This window comes from Amphiura filiformis, chromosome 16, assembly GCF_039555335.1.
Source record: "Amphiura filiformis chromosome 16, Afil_fr2py, whole genome shotgun sequence".
In the NCBI taxonomy this organism is placed as follows: Eukaryota; Metazoa; Echinodermata; class Ophiuroidea; order Amphilepidida; family Amphiuridae; genus Amphiura; species Amphiura filiformis.
This window is the reverse complement of record NC_092643.1, coordinates 56,581,359-56,603,422: the sequence shown is the minus strand read 5'-3', so window position 1 is coordinate 56,603,422 and position 22,064 is coordinate 56,581,359. Positions and strand designations below refer to the sequence as shown.

The window sequence follows — 22,064 nt, the reverse complement described above, 5'->3', positions numbered from 1 at the left end:
CCCGGTATGTCACGTAGTGACGACCATAAGCGCCAAAACGGGCTGGGGGTCCACATCCACGGAGACTCCGCCTCGGGCCTATGGGGGCCATAGAGACAGAGTTTCACATCAACCTCCTCGCTTACGAGGAGGTGATCGTGGAATCACATACCGTTGTCCTGACGGATAACACAACCGTGGTAGCCTACCCCAACAGACAAGGGGACTCCGGGCCACCACGATTGAGCCTGCATGCACGACACCTGATAGGGTGGTGCAAGTTCAGGCAGATTACGATGAGAGCGATACACATCGCGGGCGTCACCAGCATCCTCGCGCACAATCTGTCACGAGGAAGGGTGTCGGGACCAGCAGAATGGTCCCTTGCTCCGCAGGTCGCTCAGAAGATCTTCAAGGATGTACCACCCTCGAAAGATCTGGTCGCATCTCATCGCAATCATCCACTGCCGGTGTACTGCTCAAGGGTCACGGACCCCAAGCATTCACCGTGGGCGCTCTGTCCATAGACTGGGGAGGATGACAGCTTATGCAGTCCCTCCGATCTCACTACTCATGAGGGTGGTGGCCAAGATCGGGTGGGAAGACTGCATTGTCATTCTGCTAGCGGCAAGGCCGCTGGCACTCCCGAGGTACCAGATCTACTCCGGATGCCCGGAGCGGAGGTACCAGTCTATCACTAGAGCACCTGCAGTTAGCTGCATGGCCCTTACCAGGAACACGCAGCGGAGGGATACTTTTCATCAGAAGCTGTTTTTCTCATCGCCGGGGCTAGACGGAAGTCTACCCTCCGTACGTATAGCCAGAGTCTGGCTCCATACTACGCTTGGTGCAATGAGACAAATAGCTCTCCCGCTAGAGCCTCCGTGCTGCTAGTTCCGGAGTTTCTGACAGAAAAGTTCCAAGCAAGACTTCAGCGGGCCACTGGGGCCAGCTATAAGTCAGCTGTCCTCTCCATTCACCGAGGTTTCGAGACGGGTCGACTATCATAGCCGATGGTTACCTTATTAGTCTACGCCTCGACGGTATGTTCAACGAGTGTCTACCAAAAAGGAAAGTGATCCTCCTAAGGGATCCCAACACAGTCTTAGATTACTTTAAGGGTCACCCTTTGACCTTCCGTCCAAAAGCGACGCTTAAATACGTAACTCTCAAGATGGCTTTCCGGTTTGGCGTTGGCTTCGGACGGCGGTGCTGAGTTGCACACGGTCTCGAGGTTAGCTTCCGTGTTCACAAACACTGGAGCGACACTGTTTCGGGCGCTCTGTTCTCGTGACTACTGAACGGGCGCGTGCATACCGACATTCGCCCCTCTCCAATCCCCAGGGTTGGGCAAGGTTCGGCTGAAGCCAAAGATAGGCTGGGGTGTCCGATAAGGCGCTGCAGCACTATTTCTTCCAACACAAGCCTTGCGAGGGACTCACGACCGCATTCATCACCCTTACAGAGCCTTTCGGTCCAGCCGCTGTCGCAATGGCTGGTCCAGGTGTTGGTGGGGTCCGGGATCGCGAAGGTTTCGCGTCCCACGACCCACTCGACATGAGCTATCTCATCATCTTGGGTATACCGCTCGGTTGTCCCTTGAGGAGATCTAGCAGGCGGTGTCCCGGAAGCCACCTTCGCCCTTCTCTACGATACTTCCGCTTACGTTAGTAATCAGAGACGGGCGGAGGTTTACCGGGACATTGTTCGGCGATCATAATACGGTGGTGTACGGGTACCAGGTTTTCAGACTATACAGAATACTCAGCATGGTAAGAACCAGTGTCGCTATTCTTAACCACCAAACTTATTAAGTAAGGAGGTTTATGTCTGTGATCGCGTGGTCTTTTTTGTTTCCCGGCCGTTGGGGGAAAATATTTTCTGACCTCGCGAAAACCATCGCTACCGCCCCGATCCCTGATCTGATGCTGACCAATCTTGTACCTCCATCCGTCGGTTACTTGCTAGATCGATCTTTCAGATGTTGATGCAAGAAGTATCTTAATCAACATCGGAAACGGTAAGATCGACCGGTGTACTGAGTCTAGTCCCAAACAAAAATGTTTGGTAGACTCATAACCGGTGCGATCTTACCTTTCCGGTGTTGATTATCCCGGACCCGCCACCCCTACAAGTTTGGTCCGAGTAGGGGATCCCAAGTCGGATAAGGGCGATCATATGGTGTGACGTCACCTTTTGGGTGAGTCCACCGGGGATCGGGGTTTTGTTATTTATTCATTTATGTGGGACAAAATGACTATTGGTTTTTTTTGCTTCTCGGGATCGATGCAAGAAGTATCTTAATCAACATCGGAAAGGTAAGATCGCACCGGTTATGAGTCTACCAAACATTTTTGTTTGGGACTAATTTCAGTTGAAATCTACACCCCCTGTGTGGGATATGAAGGTAATGTTTTTCATTGGGGGTGTATGGATTTCAACAATGATAAATTCAATACTACTAATACATTAACTGTCATGATAAATTCAATACTATATTGATATGCTTCAAATTTGAGTTACCCAAAGGCAGCTTGACTCATCATGTTCAGATGGTACCTCTCTTGTTAAGCCAAGAACTCAGTGTGTTTCTTGTGGTGACTGAGCTTTCTCTGCCTATGATCTCAAATTGTGTATTAAATTATTAGGGTAAGTACATTGAGGTTTGTTTTACATCATTTTACCCAATATATCCTTGGACTTGTTTACAAGAAATTTTACAAACGAGGTCTCCCAATGTATTTGCTATGAATAGAGGCCGTCAGCCTTTAGCCATCTTGTGGGTACAAATGATATGCGTGTTCATGCATCGGACACTATGAGCAGGGCGCAGCTTGCCACGCAGCTGTTATCACGCATCAACGCGGTGATTTTGCTGTTCATGCATGGAGATCGAACGACCATCGCAGCGTGTACCCACAAGATGGCGGCATATGACGTCACGCTGACGGCCTCTATTGATTAAGGTGACGTTGCCCCATATCCATGGTTTACTGTCAGGTTGGTGATATGGTTGGAATTACGGTAGATACAAGCAGCAAAAGTGCAGCGATGAGGGAAGAGATACCCAGTATCACAAAACTGGCTCCATAGGTGTGAAGAAAGTAACCTGAATACCAATGAGAAGATTAAATAACGTATATTAAGGATTAAAAAATATAACAGTTAACATTACTCTGTACTTCAAAGTGGAACATTGAATGTACGTACATCGTACAACAATTTTTTATCAAAATGTTTTCAAAATAGTTTTTGAAAGGTGAATTTAAACTCACTGATATTTAATTACAAATTCATAAAATTACTTCTAACTCCAGAAACGCACACATCCACCCCTACATGCAATCGCCTCCAAACGTGAACGCTGTTTAGGACTATGCAAACATGGATGTCCGAATCCGTACTCAAGCGACATACTGAGGATGTTTTCCTCCATTTTTTGTGTGTATTTTTGTGTTTATGGAATTTAAGCTAGTAACTGTGGACGGTATATCTAATATAACAATATAGGACGTATTTCGCACATACTCGCTCACCCTACACAACCATCTTTGCAAATTCAGAAGACTGGTTTTGATAGTTAAAACAATCAACTCACACATACCAATGACAAATCCACTCATAAGATGTCCCATGGCAACGAATGCAGTGGCTACAGAAAACCCATAAAGGACATCATTGTCTGGCAGAATCTGCTTGCATACGGCATAAAAAATCACAGTCTGTGAACCACAACAGAGTCCATTCAGGACTGCTAACACTGCTAAAACCCAAAATGATGTACTTATAGTGTCTAGAAAGAAGACAGTAGCATTGAGAACAAATGTTATCATACCGAGGCTAGTCCCGCCAAGAAATTTGCATCAAGAATTGGACCCGCAGAATTCGCCTGTTATGAACCCAATGCCACCAATGGATGCTAGAAATGCAGCCTGTTGCGAGGGTATACCTTTCATGATGAGATGAGGTACTTGGAATACTATCCAACCAGAGAAGCAGGCACTTGAAAAGATGATATAGATTGGTACAGGAATGAACTTTGGTGTGCGAAAGAATAATCTACATGTATGCTTAAAGAAGTCCTGTATTACTCTGGCTATGATCAGCAAATGTTGCAGTATGTGTCCTGAAAAGCATGCTTCCTCCTCTGAAGTTTGACTTTCAGCATCGTTGGGTAGAAGATGAATAGTTTCACTTTCAGCATTGTTGGGTAGAACAGGAATAGTTTGTCTTTCAGCATCATTGGGTAGAAGAGGACTTAACTCAGTGGTGCGATGCACCTGATGAGGACGTATGACAGCGCAGCATATGAGTAGATGAAAATTGATGGCACCCAGAATTAGCAAGGCTCCTCGCCACCCGTAGACTCGGATGAGAAAGTCAGCAGTTGGTGGGAAGATCATCATGGCTACAGCACCGCCAGTGCTCATGAATCCTATGGCTGTGTTCAGTTTGGCATCTTTGTAGTAGTGGGAGATGGCTATGATGGTTGACATGTATATCATACCATAACCTATTCCTGCAATGTGTAGAAAAAAGCAATAAATGAGACCTGTTGTCACAAAATGACCGGAAGGGTTGCCAGGGTAGAAAAGGAGGTATGGTTCCGTGTACATGTCAGAAAACAAAAGAATTCATTGAAATATTGACTTTTGAAGATAAATGAGGGAGAAACTGTGACAAGTTAAATATCATTTTGAAGCTTATGATCCAGAGACATAACTCAACTTGAGTAGGTTTTCACACATTGTTGGATTTGACCTACAAAATGAAATGAACACCACCCTTTCCTAAAGAATTAGTAGGAAACTCTGATTATGTATTTTTTCATGTGAAAAAATAAACAAAAGAAAACTGCAGTGCTCTGAAGATATGAAGCACTATTTGATGTGTTGTTGGGTTGCTGCGAGTGTCCGTACAGACGGAGACGTGCAACGTTGACCAACTAGTCCGGTATATGTGGGAATTTAATGATGACCCTCCCAGGACTCTACCAAACCAACTTTTTTAGCTTCCTTTTATGGTCCTATAACACATTCAAGATGTTTTATTTTTACATTTAAATGCCTGTTACCTATGTCTGCATGAAGTCAAATGATAAACTTGGTGCACTACAAGAATAAGACTAATAAGTTCACAGGAAAACGGCCTCTTACCATAGAGTGCTAAGCAAAGTCCAAAAGTTGTGATGCTTTGAGTCATTGATGCACAGAGAAGTGTTAAACTAGAGAGGATTCCACCACAAATCATTAGTGGCCTCTCTCCAGTAATCTTTATTGTATATGTGATGATGGGTGCTGTTAATAGAATATTTTAGTTAAAGCATGTTAGGCATACAATATAAAACTTAGAAAATGAACTTTGGAAATGCTATGTGAGATAGTACCTCTCAAAAGCTTGAAATTGGTGAAAAAAAGCCTGGCGTGTTTAAATTTGGGTTAAGAAGTCCCAAAACGGGCTGAAATAAATAAGTGTATAAATTTCAACTTAACCTCCCCCTCCCCCATGGAATTCAGACAGAAAGCAGAAAACCCAAAATATTGGCATTTTTTTATTAAAGCCATTTTGTAACATTTCCATATAAAATAGATTAGTTTTTCAGTCAAAAACTTCATTTTGGCATTTGCGAGGGCAGCCAGGCCATTCTGCTAAGGCCTGTAGGGGCACCAAGGCAATCACATGCTAAAGAATATTCTTAAGTTACACATTTTGAGGGGCACCAATGCAAAGGCATGGGGCACCAAGGCTTTCTTTCCCTCTGGTTATTTTTTTCTCCATAATTTTTTTCCATAAAATGTCAGCTTTTACTGTCAGATATATGTCCTTTTTAATTTTGAGCTGAACAACTGAGGTAAAGCGAAGAAAATTGGAATTTACAACCAGCTCTAAAGCCGCCAATGCGTGTCACTCCGTCGATCGTGCACTGTCCTCTGATGTGTGTATGACCGTCCCGTACGCCATTTACGTACTGTGTTATGAACATAGCGTACAGGTTCGACTATTATTTCCTTTGTAATAATTAAACAATGGTTCCTGCTTTTTATTCAAAATCTCGGATTATTACAAAACTACAGCACCTAAGTCTTCATTTTTGCAGGGTATGTTAGTTTTAACAAAGTACATTACAATCATGTAAAAAACTCAGCATATGTTGCAATATCTTTAACAGACATACTTTATTATTTTATTCAGGGAGGCAAGTTTTCCTGCTTTTGCAGGAATTCCTGCTTTCATGAAGTCCAAATTCCTGCACTTTTCTTTATTTTCAGCCCGTTTTGCAGGCTTTTGGCCCAGATTCACATACTTTACAGGCTTTTTCCTTCAGGTCAGCTTGCATCCCTATTTATTGGGGTAATGAGAAAAATGCAAGCTTTCTTTCATCTCAATTTAGAAGGAAAAAAAAGGGGATGAGGCGGTCGATAACTGCTTGCCAAAGTTTACAAATCACAAAATCAAACAATATTTTTAAAATACCTCTGCATTGAACCATGTCAAAGAACAGGGTTATTACTTGGATCGTAATTCTATAGAACATTCATATCATATTGCTGACCAGGGTCGCGCTAACTTGCGTCATTGCGTCATGGACGCGTTTCTGAAGCTTTTGACGCACAGAAGTTTGTTTCAGTAAAACTTATGCGTCAAAGCATGACGCCGACTTTCTGGGCCGACTACATCAAATAAAACATGTAAACAATGAAACCATGTCGAAACTACCATCATTCTTAGCTTGGTTTTCATCAATATTGACAAACACACTTGGTTTTACAGTAGATTATGAATCAACAATGATGACTTTATGGTTGAATTTGCAAAGATCTTCAAGTAAATCGACGGAAATTACATAGCAATTTACGAGGATGAAAGCAAAATTGTCACCGGAAATGATCAAATGTTCTGATCTTCACAAAAAAGCAAAAATAATGGTCGCCGGGAATTGATCAATTTTCATAACTTAAACAAAAGAAACCTTTTTCATGTTTCATAAGAGCATAGGATTAGGTATATTTGACATAAAACTGTTAAAATAAGACTGTATTGTTGCCCCAAACGGGCAAATCCGAGCAAAATAGGTCGCTAAAAAAAGAAATAAAAATTGGACTGTGTGGAGAAATTGCTTGCTATATCAAGCCTGTATGCCATTATGCTTACATAGCTCAATAACGGACAGTGATTGGTTCATTATATGCTAAGAGCTAATGAATATTCATAATTCTATTAAAGAGATAAATAATGAAAATAAAAACCCAATGATTAATAAATAAAATAAGAAAATGCAAAATTAATATAAATAAGAGTGAAACAAAAATATAAAGCAAATAAATTTCATTGAAATAGATAAAATAAAAAATTAAATAAAAAAAGAAATTATGAAAAATCCAAATAAAATAAAATAAGAAAATGCAAAATTACTAAATAAAAATAAAACAAAAAATAAAACAAATACATTTTAATGAACTAGATAAAATCAAAAACCAAGTAAAAAACATGACAAATCCAAATGAAATAAAATGAGAAAATGCAAAATATAAATAATAGTAGGGGCCTAAAACAAAGAACAAAACAAATAAATTTTTTAATGAAATAGATAAAATCAAAAATCATTAAAAAAATTATGAATAATTAAAATAGAAATACCTTGTGGGGTTCCAGAGGTTGGGGGAGCATAAGCATAGACACGTCATGAGAATTGTTCACTTGACCCTTTAAAAAATTATTTGACCCCTAAGTTTTTAATTTTAAGTCAGTTAAGGGGTCATCCATGACCCCTTGTTTTAACCTGCCAGCGCTACCCCTGATTGCTGATCACTCGCACCTGTTAGATCTTTGAAAAGAGTGGTAATATTGTATTCAATCTATGACTGTAGACAAACGGGCGATGAGTGCAACCTGCTTGTAGTGCAGGGCGATATATTTAAAACTTGTTTTAACCTATTGCTACGGTAGTTATCCTGTTACATCATCACTTCTACGGCAAATTGACATCCACGTGTAATCAGGGCATTATAATATAACCTGTATCGCATCGCATTTTGCTACATAATCTAGCCAAATTGCTATGCAATCACACAAACATATTAAATGTCATTGCTATACATAATTATTGCTTTACAAATAAAACTTTTTGTCACAATTTTGCAAAATTCTGACACTAAATTATGCCCTGTGTGTAATAACAGCCTTTAACATGCTAGCAGCTATATGGAGAAGACATACAGATAAGAAGACCCTCGGAAAACAAATTAAGGGGGTACTACACCCCTAGCCAATTTTTTGCTTATTTTTGCGTTTTTCTCAAAATTATAGTGCATTGGTGACAAGTAAGATATGTATATTATAGGGGCAAGGACTACAACTACTGCACTGAAAATTCAGCAACTCAAGGCAAGTAGTTATTGATTTATTGATCAAATATTGGTTTTCCCTCATTTTTGACTGTAACTCCACAACTGTTGTCTGTGATGAAATAAAATTTCCAGTGTAGCAGTTGTAGTCCTTGCCCCTATAATATATATATCTTACTTGTCACCAATGCTCTATAATTTTGAGAAAAATGCAAAAATAGGCACAAAATTGGGCAGGGTGTAGTACCCCTTAAGTGAACAATAATCTCTTTGGTCATAAGCAACAAAATTGTGAATCCAATTTGAACTGCCAAGAGCTTACCGATTATGAATGTAAAAGTCTGTGAGGCAGATATCCATGCTCCTATTGTCATAGAATCAGTCTGTAACCCGTCTTTCACAAACAAGAGAAAAACCCCAAAAGATTTAGCTACTTCTAATACATTGCATAAGAAACATGCCAGGAGCACCGTGTATCGCCAGTGAAATTCCATTTCATTCTCACTTTAACATGTTTAATTATAAGTTCACAGGAAGTGCTTTCAGTCAATGGCAAAGCATTTGTCGATTAAAAGATAGATTTATTTACATTAAGTTTGGTGCACCTGGGAAAATTAATTGAGCTCATTTAATCAATGTCTATGGTTGATTCTGATATAAAAAAATTCATCAAGATTTTGATTAATGATAGTATTTTGCTAGATGTACATGTAGCCGGAAACTTATGCTTGGATAAGTCATACAATTTTGAACATGTACTTAGTGTTTTTTATTCACTTTTTTATTAATTTTTTATTGTGTTTGAATAACTTTGTAAATTCTATTGTTTCATTACTAAATTTTCATATTTGTGTATCTATTTTTGGTTATATTGAAATTATGTATCTTTAAAACTTAAGACCCAATTACATGTACAGCAAAAGTATATGTTTTTGGAAAGCTCATGTTCCAAGGAATCCAATTGAACAAAAATCAAGTTGGTATACACTGCGTAAGAAAATATAGGGTGATTGTTTGTTTTGATAAAACAATTCAAATAAGGATAGGATTGCACAATCTTGGATTTTTCGTTACCAAGTAAGCAAAATAGGTCAAGGTCAATAGGCCTCAATGGTACTTGACCTATTTTGTTGCGTTACCTGGGTAACGAAACATCCCCAATAGTGCAATCCTATCCTTATTTGAACTGTTTTATCAAAACAAACAATTTGACACCTCTTTTGTCAAAATTAGAGCACTTCGATGTTATTGACCCCCATAGAGCCAAAAACGTGACCTTTGACCTTTTTGGTTATAACTCAAGAACGGTACGTCCTAGATAGGTCAAACTATACATTTTCTGAATCATTGTGACTAGAGGAATACAATGAAATGGTTTTTAACACAATTTGAGCAAGTTTGAAATTGGACCCCGTGTTAAGTTTGATGACCTTTTCCCGCCAAAAGCTTCTCCAGTTCAATTGCTATTAGACATTTTTATGTAGCCCATGGTTAATGTGCAACTTTGCCCCTCCCCAAGTGGTACCAAACACCCCATCTGAGGAGGCATGCTCATGAAACATAACCACTCTTAATAACATACCAGTTCATGACACATTTGTAAATGTGTAGCAGGGCCCCATGTTACTGTTAGACCAGCTATTTGGCTGAATTGGACCACTGGCTACCTTGAATAGATATGAATAAAATATATAAATTAATTAAAATGGCAATGTTCCGATGATGAATTGGTGAATGAGATTCCGTACCCAAAAGGACACCTTCAAATGTGGGGAATTGGGCTGTTCTGGTTGAAATCAATATACCCTATGGAATACATGGCCATAATCTTCTACACAAGAATTTCAAATAGGGTTACCAAAATGGGTGACCCCATTCAAAATCTACACCCCTTGTGTGGGAAATTAAGGTCATATTTTCCATTTGGGATTTATGGATTTCAACTGGAATAGCCCTTTGTTATCATTTATTTTACCAATTAAGCACCTGTTGTTGTTGTTTTTTTCACCCAGGAAATGGCAGCAATATCAGCATTTATGTTGGGAAGTATGCAGAAGGCTTATCCCCATCATTACATGGAGAACGCAGTCACAACATATCTAAACACTTGCAAGTAAGTACTGAATTCCATTAAGTTAATATATGCTGGTAAATATATGTATACTTAGTTTTAATAAGCTTTCAGCAAAAAATTTGGTTATTCCAGTTTAAATCCATATACATCTCCCAATGGTTGACATGACCCTACTCTCCCACAAATTTTGCGAACCCATTGCCTGAAATTCTACCATTCTCATCAGTGACACACATTTTTCACCAAGGACCCCCCCCCTCTCTACCCCAACCTCTGGACAAGACTGAATGGGTAGTCTTCTTAGCTGCCAGTTTTATTCAGTTTGCTCTTCACACAAACCATTTGACAATTGTAATGTATATTTCTGAATGGCTAAGAGCATCTTACAGAAACAGATCCAGAAACTCTTCTTGTGGTACATCTGAGTTTGACTCCACATGACTATTATCACGACTCATGAATATTAAGTAGCTGATTAACGGTCATTAACCTATTGACAGCATTGTTACAAGTCATGCTTGATGATGCGTGAAAAATATTAGAGCCAATCAAAAAGAACTTGTAATGTTATCATTGGCAGACCAGTTTGCGTGGAGTGAGCAGGATCAAACCGGCTGCGGTGGAGACTACTGAAGCAGAAACTGTCTTTTTGAATTTGCAGGAGAGCATTAAATAGCTCTTCTGGAGCCTTCAAGGAGAGCTGTTTAGAGCATTTGCAATAGAATGTAAGGAGAGAATGTCAACTAAGAGCTAAAAATCACTCTCTATATCAGATTGGGGAGAGCAGTAGAGAGCGATGGCTTTACTCTCCTCAAAAGGCAGTCCCTGCAAGGAAGAAAATAACTAATTTCCTTGTCATTTATCATTTTTTCTAGAAAACCAGCTTTTGCCACAAGAGCTATTATATTAAGCACTGATATCCTGAAAGCAAGAGGGATGTTTGCTGAGGCAGCTATGGAGTTTATTCGAATGACTGGTGAGGACTCCGATCTTAGAAGCGCCCTCTTTTTGGAGCAAGCGGCGCATTGTTTTATCAACATGAGGAAACCAATGGTGCGAAAATATGCATTTCATATGATACTAGCTGGACATAGATACAGCAAGGCCGCACAGGTAAAAATCTCACTTTTTAAGTAATTGAAAGTTTTTGTTCCTATTTATTACAGGCATGTTTTGTTTTTGGTTTTATTTGTAGTTTTTATTTTTTGTTACTTTGGATATACAACCTGCTTTTTAAATTTTTTCTTTGTTTTACTTCATTGGAATCGTAATGGAAGATAAGGCTAAAGCTAAAGCCTATCCACCTTGATTGGAGAGTATACTCCCCAAAAATAGAAAAAGTGCTTAAACTTGATGATTGAGTAGTGTCAGGCCCACGGCACTATGCCAGAGAAACTGCCTATACCGATTTGGACAAAGTTGAATCGCATGAGTCACAAAATGGCTGCTGGTTAATTGTACACCGGTCATTACTACTATGTGGCATATGATGAGGAAATACAACAGAGCCCTATGTAGGGCTCTGTTGGAGATACTGATACATCAGTTCTGAATATTGAACTTTTTGTAAGAGTCAATTTTCATTTTTGTAACACCAAGAGGTTTGGAATAATTAGTGATAAACTAACTTTCAAATCTAAATAGGTATTCCTACAACATATTTTCTTTCTAAAGGGTAATGTAACTATCTATGAAGAGAGATGTAAGAAGATTATCCAAAAGATAATGAGAAATGACGATTATTGTCAAACGATATCCAGAAGCGGGGTTATGGTTTGTTGAACCTTTTTTCGGTTCTACATGTGTCTCTTTTTCCACATTTCTGATAATAAATATCAAACAGTCATAATTGGCAGTCATTTCAAATCATCTCCAAGTCAAGGAGGTTCAGGAATGTCCTTTCATTGTTAATTATTGGTTATACATACCTAGACAAAATACAATGCTTTGTTATCCACCACTTGAACAGGATTTAGCCAAAGCAAACAAAGACAAGAACTATTTAAAGAAAGATTCTATAGAAATAGGTAGAAGCTTTCTAATCTCTTCAGCAATAGGATTATTTATTGGTTTAAACAGTGTTTGATGAGATACTTGTCGCAATGAATTGAGATACCTATGAATACGACCTTCACACACATTTTACACTGTAACTCAGAATACAATTTGCCAAGTTTACGGCTCATTCGTAGTGTCCAGTCACATATGTACTCTCGGGTAGTGTGCAAGTTGAGATAAAGGTTAGTAAGCCTATTTGCCCCCTTTTCCCATTTAGTTAAACCGTATTCTACAGTTCTATAGTCTTTAGTAGCAATTTTGATATTAATATTGTATTTTTTATTCTTCATTTTTGTTGTGCTCCTCAGAGAAAGCATGCCTTGAGGTCCTACTGTCAAGCCCTGCAGGTTTACAAGGGTAAAAGATGGAGTCTTGCAGAGGTTAGTATCCTTGGCTCTATTATGATATGCTTATATATGTTTGTGTATGTTCTCTGTGGAAGACATGACCTTAATCTCCTGCACAGGATATGTCGATTTCAATGAAGTCACCCACTCAGGTAACCCCATATGAAATTCACACTCCCTGTGTGGAAGATTAAGACTGTGTCTTGGGGTGTATATGGATTTCAACTAGAATAACCGATTCTTTCCTTTGGAGGAGAAACCTTCGGTCCTGTGTACAGAAGAGCCAAACCTGTACATGCAGCTCCCAGTCAGTTTGGAGTAGAGTAGGGTGTCAACCCATCTCTGTGTGCAAAAGGACCCCAATGGAAATTGGGAAATATGGAGCGCCATAAGAGGTTTTCTTGGGTTACCTTGAGTTGTCAATCTCAAACAAATCAAATCAAAATCGTGAAAGTTACTCCTTTCTCACATGTTTCCTGATGGTGTTGCACCTGTTTGTGTGTTTATTTCAGGATCATATCAACTTCACAATTGGTCGTCAGTCTTTCAATTTGAAACAGTTAGAGAATGCTACAGCAGCCTTCAAGCATCTACTGACCAATGAGAGCAAGCAACCGGCAACACAGCAGGGAGCGTTTTTGAGGGAATATCTATTTGTGTTTAAGGTAAGACTTGGTGGGATATGTAGGCAAATGATTAAAACTGACCAATGAGAATTAACAAACTATTACCGTATTCGTCCGAGTATAGTCCCACGTTCGAGTATAGTCCCACCCCCATTTTTCAAAAAATTCCAGAAATTGTAAAAAAAAAAAAAAATTGTGAGTATAATCCCACCCCCCAATTGTGAACAATTTTCACCTAAGAAACGGGTGGGACTATACTCGGACCAATACGGTATTACCAAAATAATATAACTGGGTGAAACCTGAAGAGCTATAGCAATTATTATACATCGCAAGCAGTCAGCACCATGAAGCAACCATGTGGATAGATTAGTAGACTGACAGATTTAAATTTAGCCTCAGTGCTAGTGAAAGCAACGAAAGCACTCAAACAAGATGGCGGCCTACATGGTACAACAATCACAATAAGTTTCCTCATCCAAACAGTCTTCAAATCCAGTGCTTTTTATTCTTATTATAAAGTGTTTCATATTTGTGATGCGATCAAGCAAAATCAGTCGGAATTCGGAAATATTGATTTTGAGATATAGGGATACAAAGGAAATATTTCCGTTTGTTTCCTTTTGTTTTGGAAACTCTTTTTATATCTTTGGAACTGGTTGTTCAATTTGAATGGTGTTTTCTGCAAAATCCCGATTTCTAAATGCTTTTTACTATCCTATAAAAACTGAAAATTTGATATTTCCGAGTTCCGACTGATTTTGCTTGATCGCATCACATTGATTAATTTCAGCATTTTATACTCTACAGCTATAATTCACAGGTGTTACACACACAATTTATGTCCTAATGAAAATGTTAACATGAAATAATTCTTTGCGTGGGTTCTCAGCTATGCATGATTAACATATTGGGAGACCGAGGTAGTGTATATGTAATTATGCATAAACATTGTTTATGCATACACCTGTTTTCTATTTTGTAAAAGCCAGATTTGTATTCAAGTCAAAAAAATTCAGGCCAAGTCTAGACATTTGAGCTCATTCTTTGGTCAAGTTTTGAGTCACTGTACAATATCAATGGGAAAATTGCAGGGTTCCTGCAGTCCTTGAGAGTCCTTGAATTTGGAAAGCGCCTTTTCAAGGCCTTGAAAGTCCTGGAAATTTGCACAAGGTCCTTGAAAATTGGAATTTATCTAAAATATAATTTTGACAAAATTTGGGGAGTGGGAGAGGAGAGCTGTTACTTTCGTTAGTACGTGCCGCATGTAGAGCCGCATCATGATTTTGTATTGTGGTAAGTCCTTGAAAATCATGCCTAAACTTTGAAAGTCCTTAAAATGTCCTTGAATTTTAAAGGCTTCAAGGTGCGGGAACCCTGTAATTGATTCTCATCTGTTTTTATCGAGTCACAAGCCCGGCCCCCGCACTCCGTGCATCTGCAGGTATTCATGCTTGTCAGTGAACTAAAAAGACCCCCTTTTGCATCTCATTTCTTGAAGTTTTTAGGGGAAAAACACCCCTTTTTTTTAGCGATTTCGCGAATTATTTGCCCTTCGACAATACCCCTATTTTCCCTAAAACGCGAACGATATTTCTAATATACCCTTTTCTGGCAGAAACGTGTAGGCTGCTCGATGAAAATAGCCTTTTTGTCAATTTCGCGAACACATGGTTTAAAAAAAACACCCCTTTTTTGTGTGTTTCGCGAATCGCGTTTCTTCATCTGAAAACACCCCTTATTTCACGAAATTTTCGACGAGCATGAATACCCGCGGATGAACGGAGTGCGGGGGCCGGGGTCACAAGTCATTGCTCGACTACCAAAGGTCTGCCTTGTAGTATAGGTGAGGACTAAATTCTTTGACTTTTGTGTGTGTTAACAGCAACTCTTGTCGCTACAGGCTCAAGAGGGTCAGACACTAACCACATTACCTCAACTGCCGCTGCCGATAATAAACAAACCGGCAACCCGAGTGTTGCTAGGGAACCTGCAAAGACCTCAATACAAAGGTAAGTTACATGAAAGAAACCCGAGTAATTGGCAAAACTCACCAGTGTGTTTTTGATAATAAAAGTATGCCATCCCTTAGGGGACGAAAAAGATAACCCTGTTCTACAGGCCAGACCCAGATTTTCCAAAATTTGGGTAACAAATTTTTACTGTACAAACAAAAAAGCCAACCCAAATTTTGAAAATATCAGGAATTTTTTTTTTTTGTATTTCCCCAAATTTCAAATAAAACAGATTATGTTGATTTTTGCAGTCATTTGTAACAACAAAAAAAAGAAAAAAAAGCCAACACTACTTGGAAGGTCTGTCTGCCTGTAGAACAAGGTTTGGTTTTTTCATCGCCTTCTTGGAATATGTGTTTATCATTGCACTGGCTATCATGTTGATAAGCATTTTTGTATAATATGCAGTTTGAATGGACACATTTTGCTTTAATAGGTGGACAAACATCCAGTTTGTGACCCGTTTTGGCATACCTGTTTAGGGTATAACATTTTTGGCACCCCATGCTGTGCATTTCTCACTTGTCCATTTAATCTTCATATCAAAAGTGTATTAATACCGTAATATTCCTTCATGTGGGCAATGTGGCTTGGGGATGATTTGGAGTGGCCTCCACATGGCATGGGTCTGGTTTTTGTTCCTGGCTGGTAGGTGGGGGGAGACATGTGAGGTGGCTGGCAGGTGCATCCTTGTGATGTGGATGTACACACAATGTGTTTAAACAGTGCAATAGTATATCTTTTATGTAATTGCCCCAATGGGTTGGAGGATTCACACCTTTTGGTGACAGTGTCTTGATGCTTCTGACTCTTCCTGGCTAGCCCATTGGGTCTATTTATTTTACTTTTATATTTCCTTTTGTATGTATTGCGTAATTTTGCTTTGCTTTTTGATGTATTTTAGCCGAATTTGTAAAATAAAATAAAATAAAATAAAATAAGTAAAATCTTTGTGACATGTGTCGTTTGTCATCATTCAGGAACAAAAACAGCAGCCACATCGTTTACCTTTGAGACTGTGTTAAATCGTTCGGAAAGGGATCAGTGGAAGGAGTTGGAGGAGATGTCCGTGTTGGTGGCAGGAAAATACAGAAAATTACCAGACTCATTCAGACCTAGCTTACAGTTACTACATGGGAGTACTGACAATAGTAACAACCCGTTGGCTGTTGTAGAGGGTAAGTGCTTGCTTCAGGGTTAGGGAATGTGCGTGTTGGTGTAAAGAATGCTCAAAGTCAGAAGAAATTTTACACTTTCCAGAATCCTTTGCAACATGATACATGCATATCACCTCATTTTGTCAAATGACACCCCCATATTGCACATGGTCCCTTTGTTTTTCATTTGGAAAATTAGACTGGTTAGACATGGGTCGATAGTCAAGAAATAAACATATTTTTCAAGATCTAGATGTGCTCTGTTCATTGGGGATCATTTTGTCACTATCGATCCATGTTGCACTAGATATGTAGCAGATCAGTACAATAAATTAAAATGGGAGAAATGCATTATGGGAAGTGTAAGATTTTTTCTGGCTCAAAGGTGCCAGCCTCATTCATTTCAAACACAAAACAACCTGACAATACGTCAGGTGCATTACATAGTGGCTGATGTCAAACTCGTGGGTGCTTTACAAAGTGACAGATGGGGGTTGCAAATTTATCAAAAATGGGCATCGGGGAAAACGTTGAGTAGGCAAATTGTATTGGGCATGGATTATAAAGTTGCCATTAATGTCACTGCAGCAATTCATGTGTCTATTAAAAGTAAACAGTTGAAAGTTGTTTTTAAAATGTTAAAATGTGAAATCGTACATCACATCTTAACCATGCCCCTCATAGCAGTCAATATCACAGTTATCTGTCACTATGGATTTCACAATTTTTTTGAAATCCAACATTCGTCACTATGGATTTTACCATAAAGTGTAGATCCATCACTATGTAATGCACCCAACGAATAGTAACCTTCTGTATGGTCTTTTAGAGTATAACTGTACGTGTACATAAAATAACTGCAGGTGGGTACAATGTATAAGATCAGGAAATGGTATAAAAATCCAAAATGTTAATTTTTCATTTCAGCTGGGTGCAATGTATAAAATTGTAAAAACTCAGGAAAGGGTATAAAAATCCAAAATGATAATTTTTCTTGCTAGGTGCAGAGTACAGTGTATAAAATTGTAAAAAAATCAAGAAAAGTATCAAAATTCAAGATGTTAATATTTCATGCCGGTGCCTTGAAAGAGTAGGAAATCAGTCACCGTAGCACCTTTGAGGGCCTATATGTGACATGATCAAGGGGAATGAGTCACATGTCGACCCTGGTCGAAAATGAGTTTTACATATGTTTCTAAAGAGGATATTTAGAGCTTTCAGAAACTGAAAACCCCATGTTGATACACCTTTTCTTTACGATACAATATAAAACAAAAGAATTTTAAGACTTTCTGTGCTAATATCTAAAAATCAATATTAGCGACATCCGACTCATTTCCCTTGATCATGTCACATATCATTGAGGTATTCGGTTGGTCAAAATAACGTCACTCGCGATAGATCGTGTTTGACTGTTCCATTGGCTGTTCCATCTCATGCCCTCTGACATGAAGGGGGAAGCTCAATGGGGAAGGGGGGGGGGTACAAAATAATTCTAATCTTATCACAATCTCTCAATTATTTGCATTTCAGAACCCATCACTGTGGAGGTAATGCTAGAGAACCCCCTCAAAGTATCGCTGGTACTCACCAACATCACTCTGCTGTGGAAGTTTGTAGCAGTAAACTATGAGACGGTGAACCAGGAGAACCCAGAGCAGCAGCCAACCGTCCTATCTAATGAAGCTGATGTGCTGAATGGAAAAGTGAGTGAAGCTATTCCAGTTGAAATCCGTACACCCCTGTAGAAACTATGACCTTTTCTTCCACAGAGGGAGTGTGAATATCAAATGGGGTTACCTGAATGGGTGACTCCATTTGAAATTCACACCCCTGTGTGGGTGATTAAGGTGATATTCCATAGAGAGTGTATGATTTTCAACTGGAACAGGAAAAAATACTAACTGGTAGCTGAAAAAATCAAGCTCATTTTCACTCGTAATATTAGCCAATTCCAGTGTACTTACTTTCAAGAAAATCCAGTGCCAACTCTGACCTTTTACCTAATATTTTGTTAATTTATCTTGTTATTTGCTTTCTAATGTGGCAGTATTTTGCCTTATTTAATGGTGTAATATGACCGATCGCTTGTGTGTCTGCCATCTTAAATTTTTGCAATATTGTTTCTAGATATTATTTCTTAATATTTTCAATAGCCCTAAAAACAGGTAAGCCCAAAGCTGTTAATTTCACCCTTGGATTTTGATACTACAGTTTGGCCACTCTGAAGTACAAAGTGATAACACGCGCATATACAGCGCGTAAACAGTGCGCAGTGCTGCGTCTCTGCTGCAGGTATGCGTGCCTTCAAAGTCTGCACAATGTGTTCGTCCGCGTAGGTACTTTAGTCACAACTTTCCAAGACTCTGTGTCTGTCATGTAACAAGAGCCAGGTATTTTGCAAAGAATTTGTAGCAGCAGGGCTTTCCCTTTCATCAAATAATAATTTTGCTTATAATGATTTGTATGATTTTTGTCACAGCTGGACCAGTCTCACAATGTTATAGAAACTGAAGTGATACCAGAGATATGCCTCTCAGCGCAGGAAATCAAACCGGTAGGTAAACTTAATTTAATATAATACCCTTCACCTGTAATTGTAATTAGAAAGATTTAGACCATAATCCTGACTTGAATCAAATCAATAGGCCTATAAGTCAACCCTAATCATAAACCTAGTTATCATGAGAATGCCATAACTCTAATCATGTGCCTTTAGATTAAGCCTAGTTATAATTAAGCCTAGTTTTAACTCAATAGTAATCCTATTCATGATTTTATTTTATAAAAATGTTGGTTAAAAATATGTTTTGAAAACATTTATAGGTATAATTGTGTGAGTAATTAGTGAAAATATTTCATTATGCATAAGAATGTTTGAAAATTCCAGACATCGCAAGCCTATTTTAAACTGCTCTTGAGTTGGGGGGGGGGGGTGCATTCTTCTGCATTGGATTCACAGCTTTGAGACACTAATTTTTGTTTGGCTTATAGTGTCAGGAAAAAAAGGAAGTCATACGAAATTGAGATATTTTTGAAATTGATCCATAAAACGATCTTTCTTGTGTTTATAGCTTCATCTTTGTGTTAAACCACACCAGACCGGTGAACTCCACGTGCTGGGCATCACCTATAATCTCTCGGCGCAGTCATCAGGCTCATCTAATCAGAATCCAGGAAAAGATGTTGGGAACAAAGAAGTGCCAGACAGTCCAAAGGTTATCCTCAAAAGGCCGTCGTCATTTTCATCTAGTGTGGTGTCAGTCCAGGGGAGGCAGGACTTGGATATTCAGGGACCTAGGCTAAATTCCACCAAGCAGGATCGCTGTAGTGTGGTGTATGGTCCAGATAGACGTCTGGATCTTGGAGTGGCGCCCTCTGTGCCATGTGTAGAGGTATGTAAATCAATTGGGCTATTCCATGTGAAATCTGCCTTGCCCTGTCGAAGATTTAAGAAATGTCTTCCACTGAGGGAGTCTGTTTTTCAAATGGAATTGGCAAGTGTTAATTATTTTGAAACCCATACAGCCCCTGGAAATTGTTTTTTCAAATGGATTATTTTGAAACCCATACAGCCCCGTGATATGGCTTTTTTCTATATCTTTTACAAATGGAGTGACTGTATCTAATTGAAGCTACCCATTGTCAGTCTGATTTACCCATACTCCTTCTGTGGAAGATTTGAGCTAAATCTTCCATTGGGATTTCAACTGGAATAGCGCATTGTGTGATGTTATGCTAAAAGTTACATCACAGCAGGGAAACAAAATGTACCAAATTTATAGAAGCTAAGGTTTTGCCAGCCCTTGGTCTGTAGCATGCCGCATCACATGTTCAGGAGAAATTATAAGCATGTTGTGTGAAAGCATAATTTGCATATGGGAAAATTTTCTTGAGAGTACTTTCAACGCCCTTTACAGTTTGTTAGACAATAAACAGAACCTAATAAAAAACTAAAACTGATATTTATTTTATTAAATCAATGCTGATTAGTCATTTCTTTTATACATCAATGATTTGTTTTTTCAATGTTACAGATTGCATTCACCAATTTCCCATCATCACTTTTGTGTGGAGAAGTGTCGCAGGTTTACGTAGAATTCACCAATAAAGGATCACATGGGCTGCAGAAACTCCAGGTCGCCTCCAACCACCCAGAGTTTTTCTCATTTGGTGTCACCAAAACCCCCGTCAGCCAATCACAACTCATCCAACCGCCAAATGACCAATCACAACAAAGTAGTAGTATATACAGGACTATACCAAAGGATGAGATAGGGGGTGAAAGAACTGTTAAGGTGTGCAATGTATCTCGTGTGACTGATATTACAATACCCAATGGGACTTTGTCCCTGGGGAGAGTATAGAACTGCCTATGTGGGTGCGAGGGCCAGATAAGAGTGGAGTGCATGAAATCAACATGTTGTTTTATTATGAACCTGTAGAGGAAAACCCTAGGATGAGGTAAGTTATGCTCGGATTTTGTAGTGTTTGTTTGTCTGTTTGTTTGTGACAGGGGAATAAGAATATCATGGTTTAGGCCTGGAAGTGACATGTAACCCAGGAATCTAATTTGAGACTACCTGATCTCAAAGTTGTTCCTGAAACAAATTAGTCAATTGTAAATAAGACTGGTAAATTGATGGAAACCTTTGATGAGATCTACTTCCTTGATGTTGATGATGCACAACGTGTATGGTGCATATGGCAATGAAATTAACAACACATACAATGTGTAAAACACACATACTACGCTTTCATATTCACATAAACAGTAGCCATTGACACATATGACGCAAAGCGCAAGTAGCAGAAGTGTCCAACAGCTGGGCGATGACCCGGAATATTATTATAAACTGGGTCTTCATAAACAAACGGCAGCTGTCTTCAGAAAACTTCCGAGTTGAAAAGGTCTATTGCACTTACGATAATGATGAGGAAGAACCACAGAATTCGACTGGGAGAATGAGAAATTCCACATGAAATCCATTCATCCCCTGTGGAAGACATGACCTTAATATAGGGAGTGAATTTCAAATGGGGTTACCAGAATGGGTGACACCATTTGAAATCTACACCTCCTGTGTGGAAGATTAAGGTTGTGTCTTCCATAAGGAGTGTATGGATTTCAACTGGAATAGCCCTATGATATGGGGAAATGGGCCATATTGGATTGTCAATCAGTGGGGACCAGGGGTGTAAGTGACCAGATTTTAATCTGTTTCCAGATATTTTTTTTTTCAACTTCCAGATTTTTTTCTACACTTGTTGTGTACAAAAGTATATATGGTTTAAATATTTTCTGTTCCAGACCCTCCATTCGCCAAAAACAGACATTTTTTCAGAGACACACTCTCAGGCCTGGTGGGGACTAAAATAATGTTCATCAATCATGACCGAGTCCTAAGTTTTTACAAAGTCAAATTATGATCAGATTGTCATGTGCAATATCATTCCACAGAT

The 22,064-nt window shown here is 39.0% G+C and overlaps 2 protein-coding genes across 2 annotated transcripts in view; one reads left to right on the top strand and one right to left on the bottom strand.

Annotated features, from left to right (window-relative positions):
* LOC140136241 (trafficking protein particle complex subunit 8-like) overlaps positions 1-22,064 on the top strand; it is a 73,586-nt gene that overhangs the window by 36,717 nt on the left and 14,805 nt on the right. Inside the window, 11 exon segments of the mRNA XM_072157965.1 lie at positions 10,337-10,437; positions 11,274-11,511; positions 12,765-12,836; positions 13,316-13,468; positions 15,315-15,441; positions 16,425-16,622; positions 18,135-18,307; positions 19,084-19,158; positions 19,676-19,996; positions 20,639-20,948; positions 20,951-21,065. Coding sequence (XP_072014066.1) covers positions 10,337-10,437; positions 11,274-11,511; positions 12,765-12,836; positions 13,316-13,468; positions 15,315-15,441; positions 16,425-16,622; positions 18,135-18,307; positions 19,084-19,158; positions 19,676-19,996; positions 20,639-20,948; positions 20,951-21,065 — 1,883 coding nt within the window.
* On the bottom strand, positions 3,843-4,475 carry LOC140136433 (monocarboxylate transporter 12-like). The gene has a single exon (XM_072158158.1). The coding sequence runs from the start codon at positions 4,473-4,475 to the stop codon at positions 3,843-3,845; it is 633 nt and encodes a 210-aa protein (XP_072014259.1).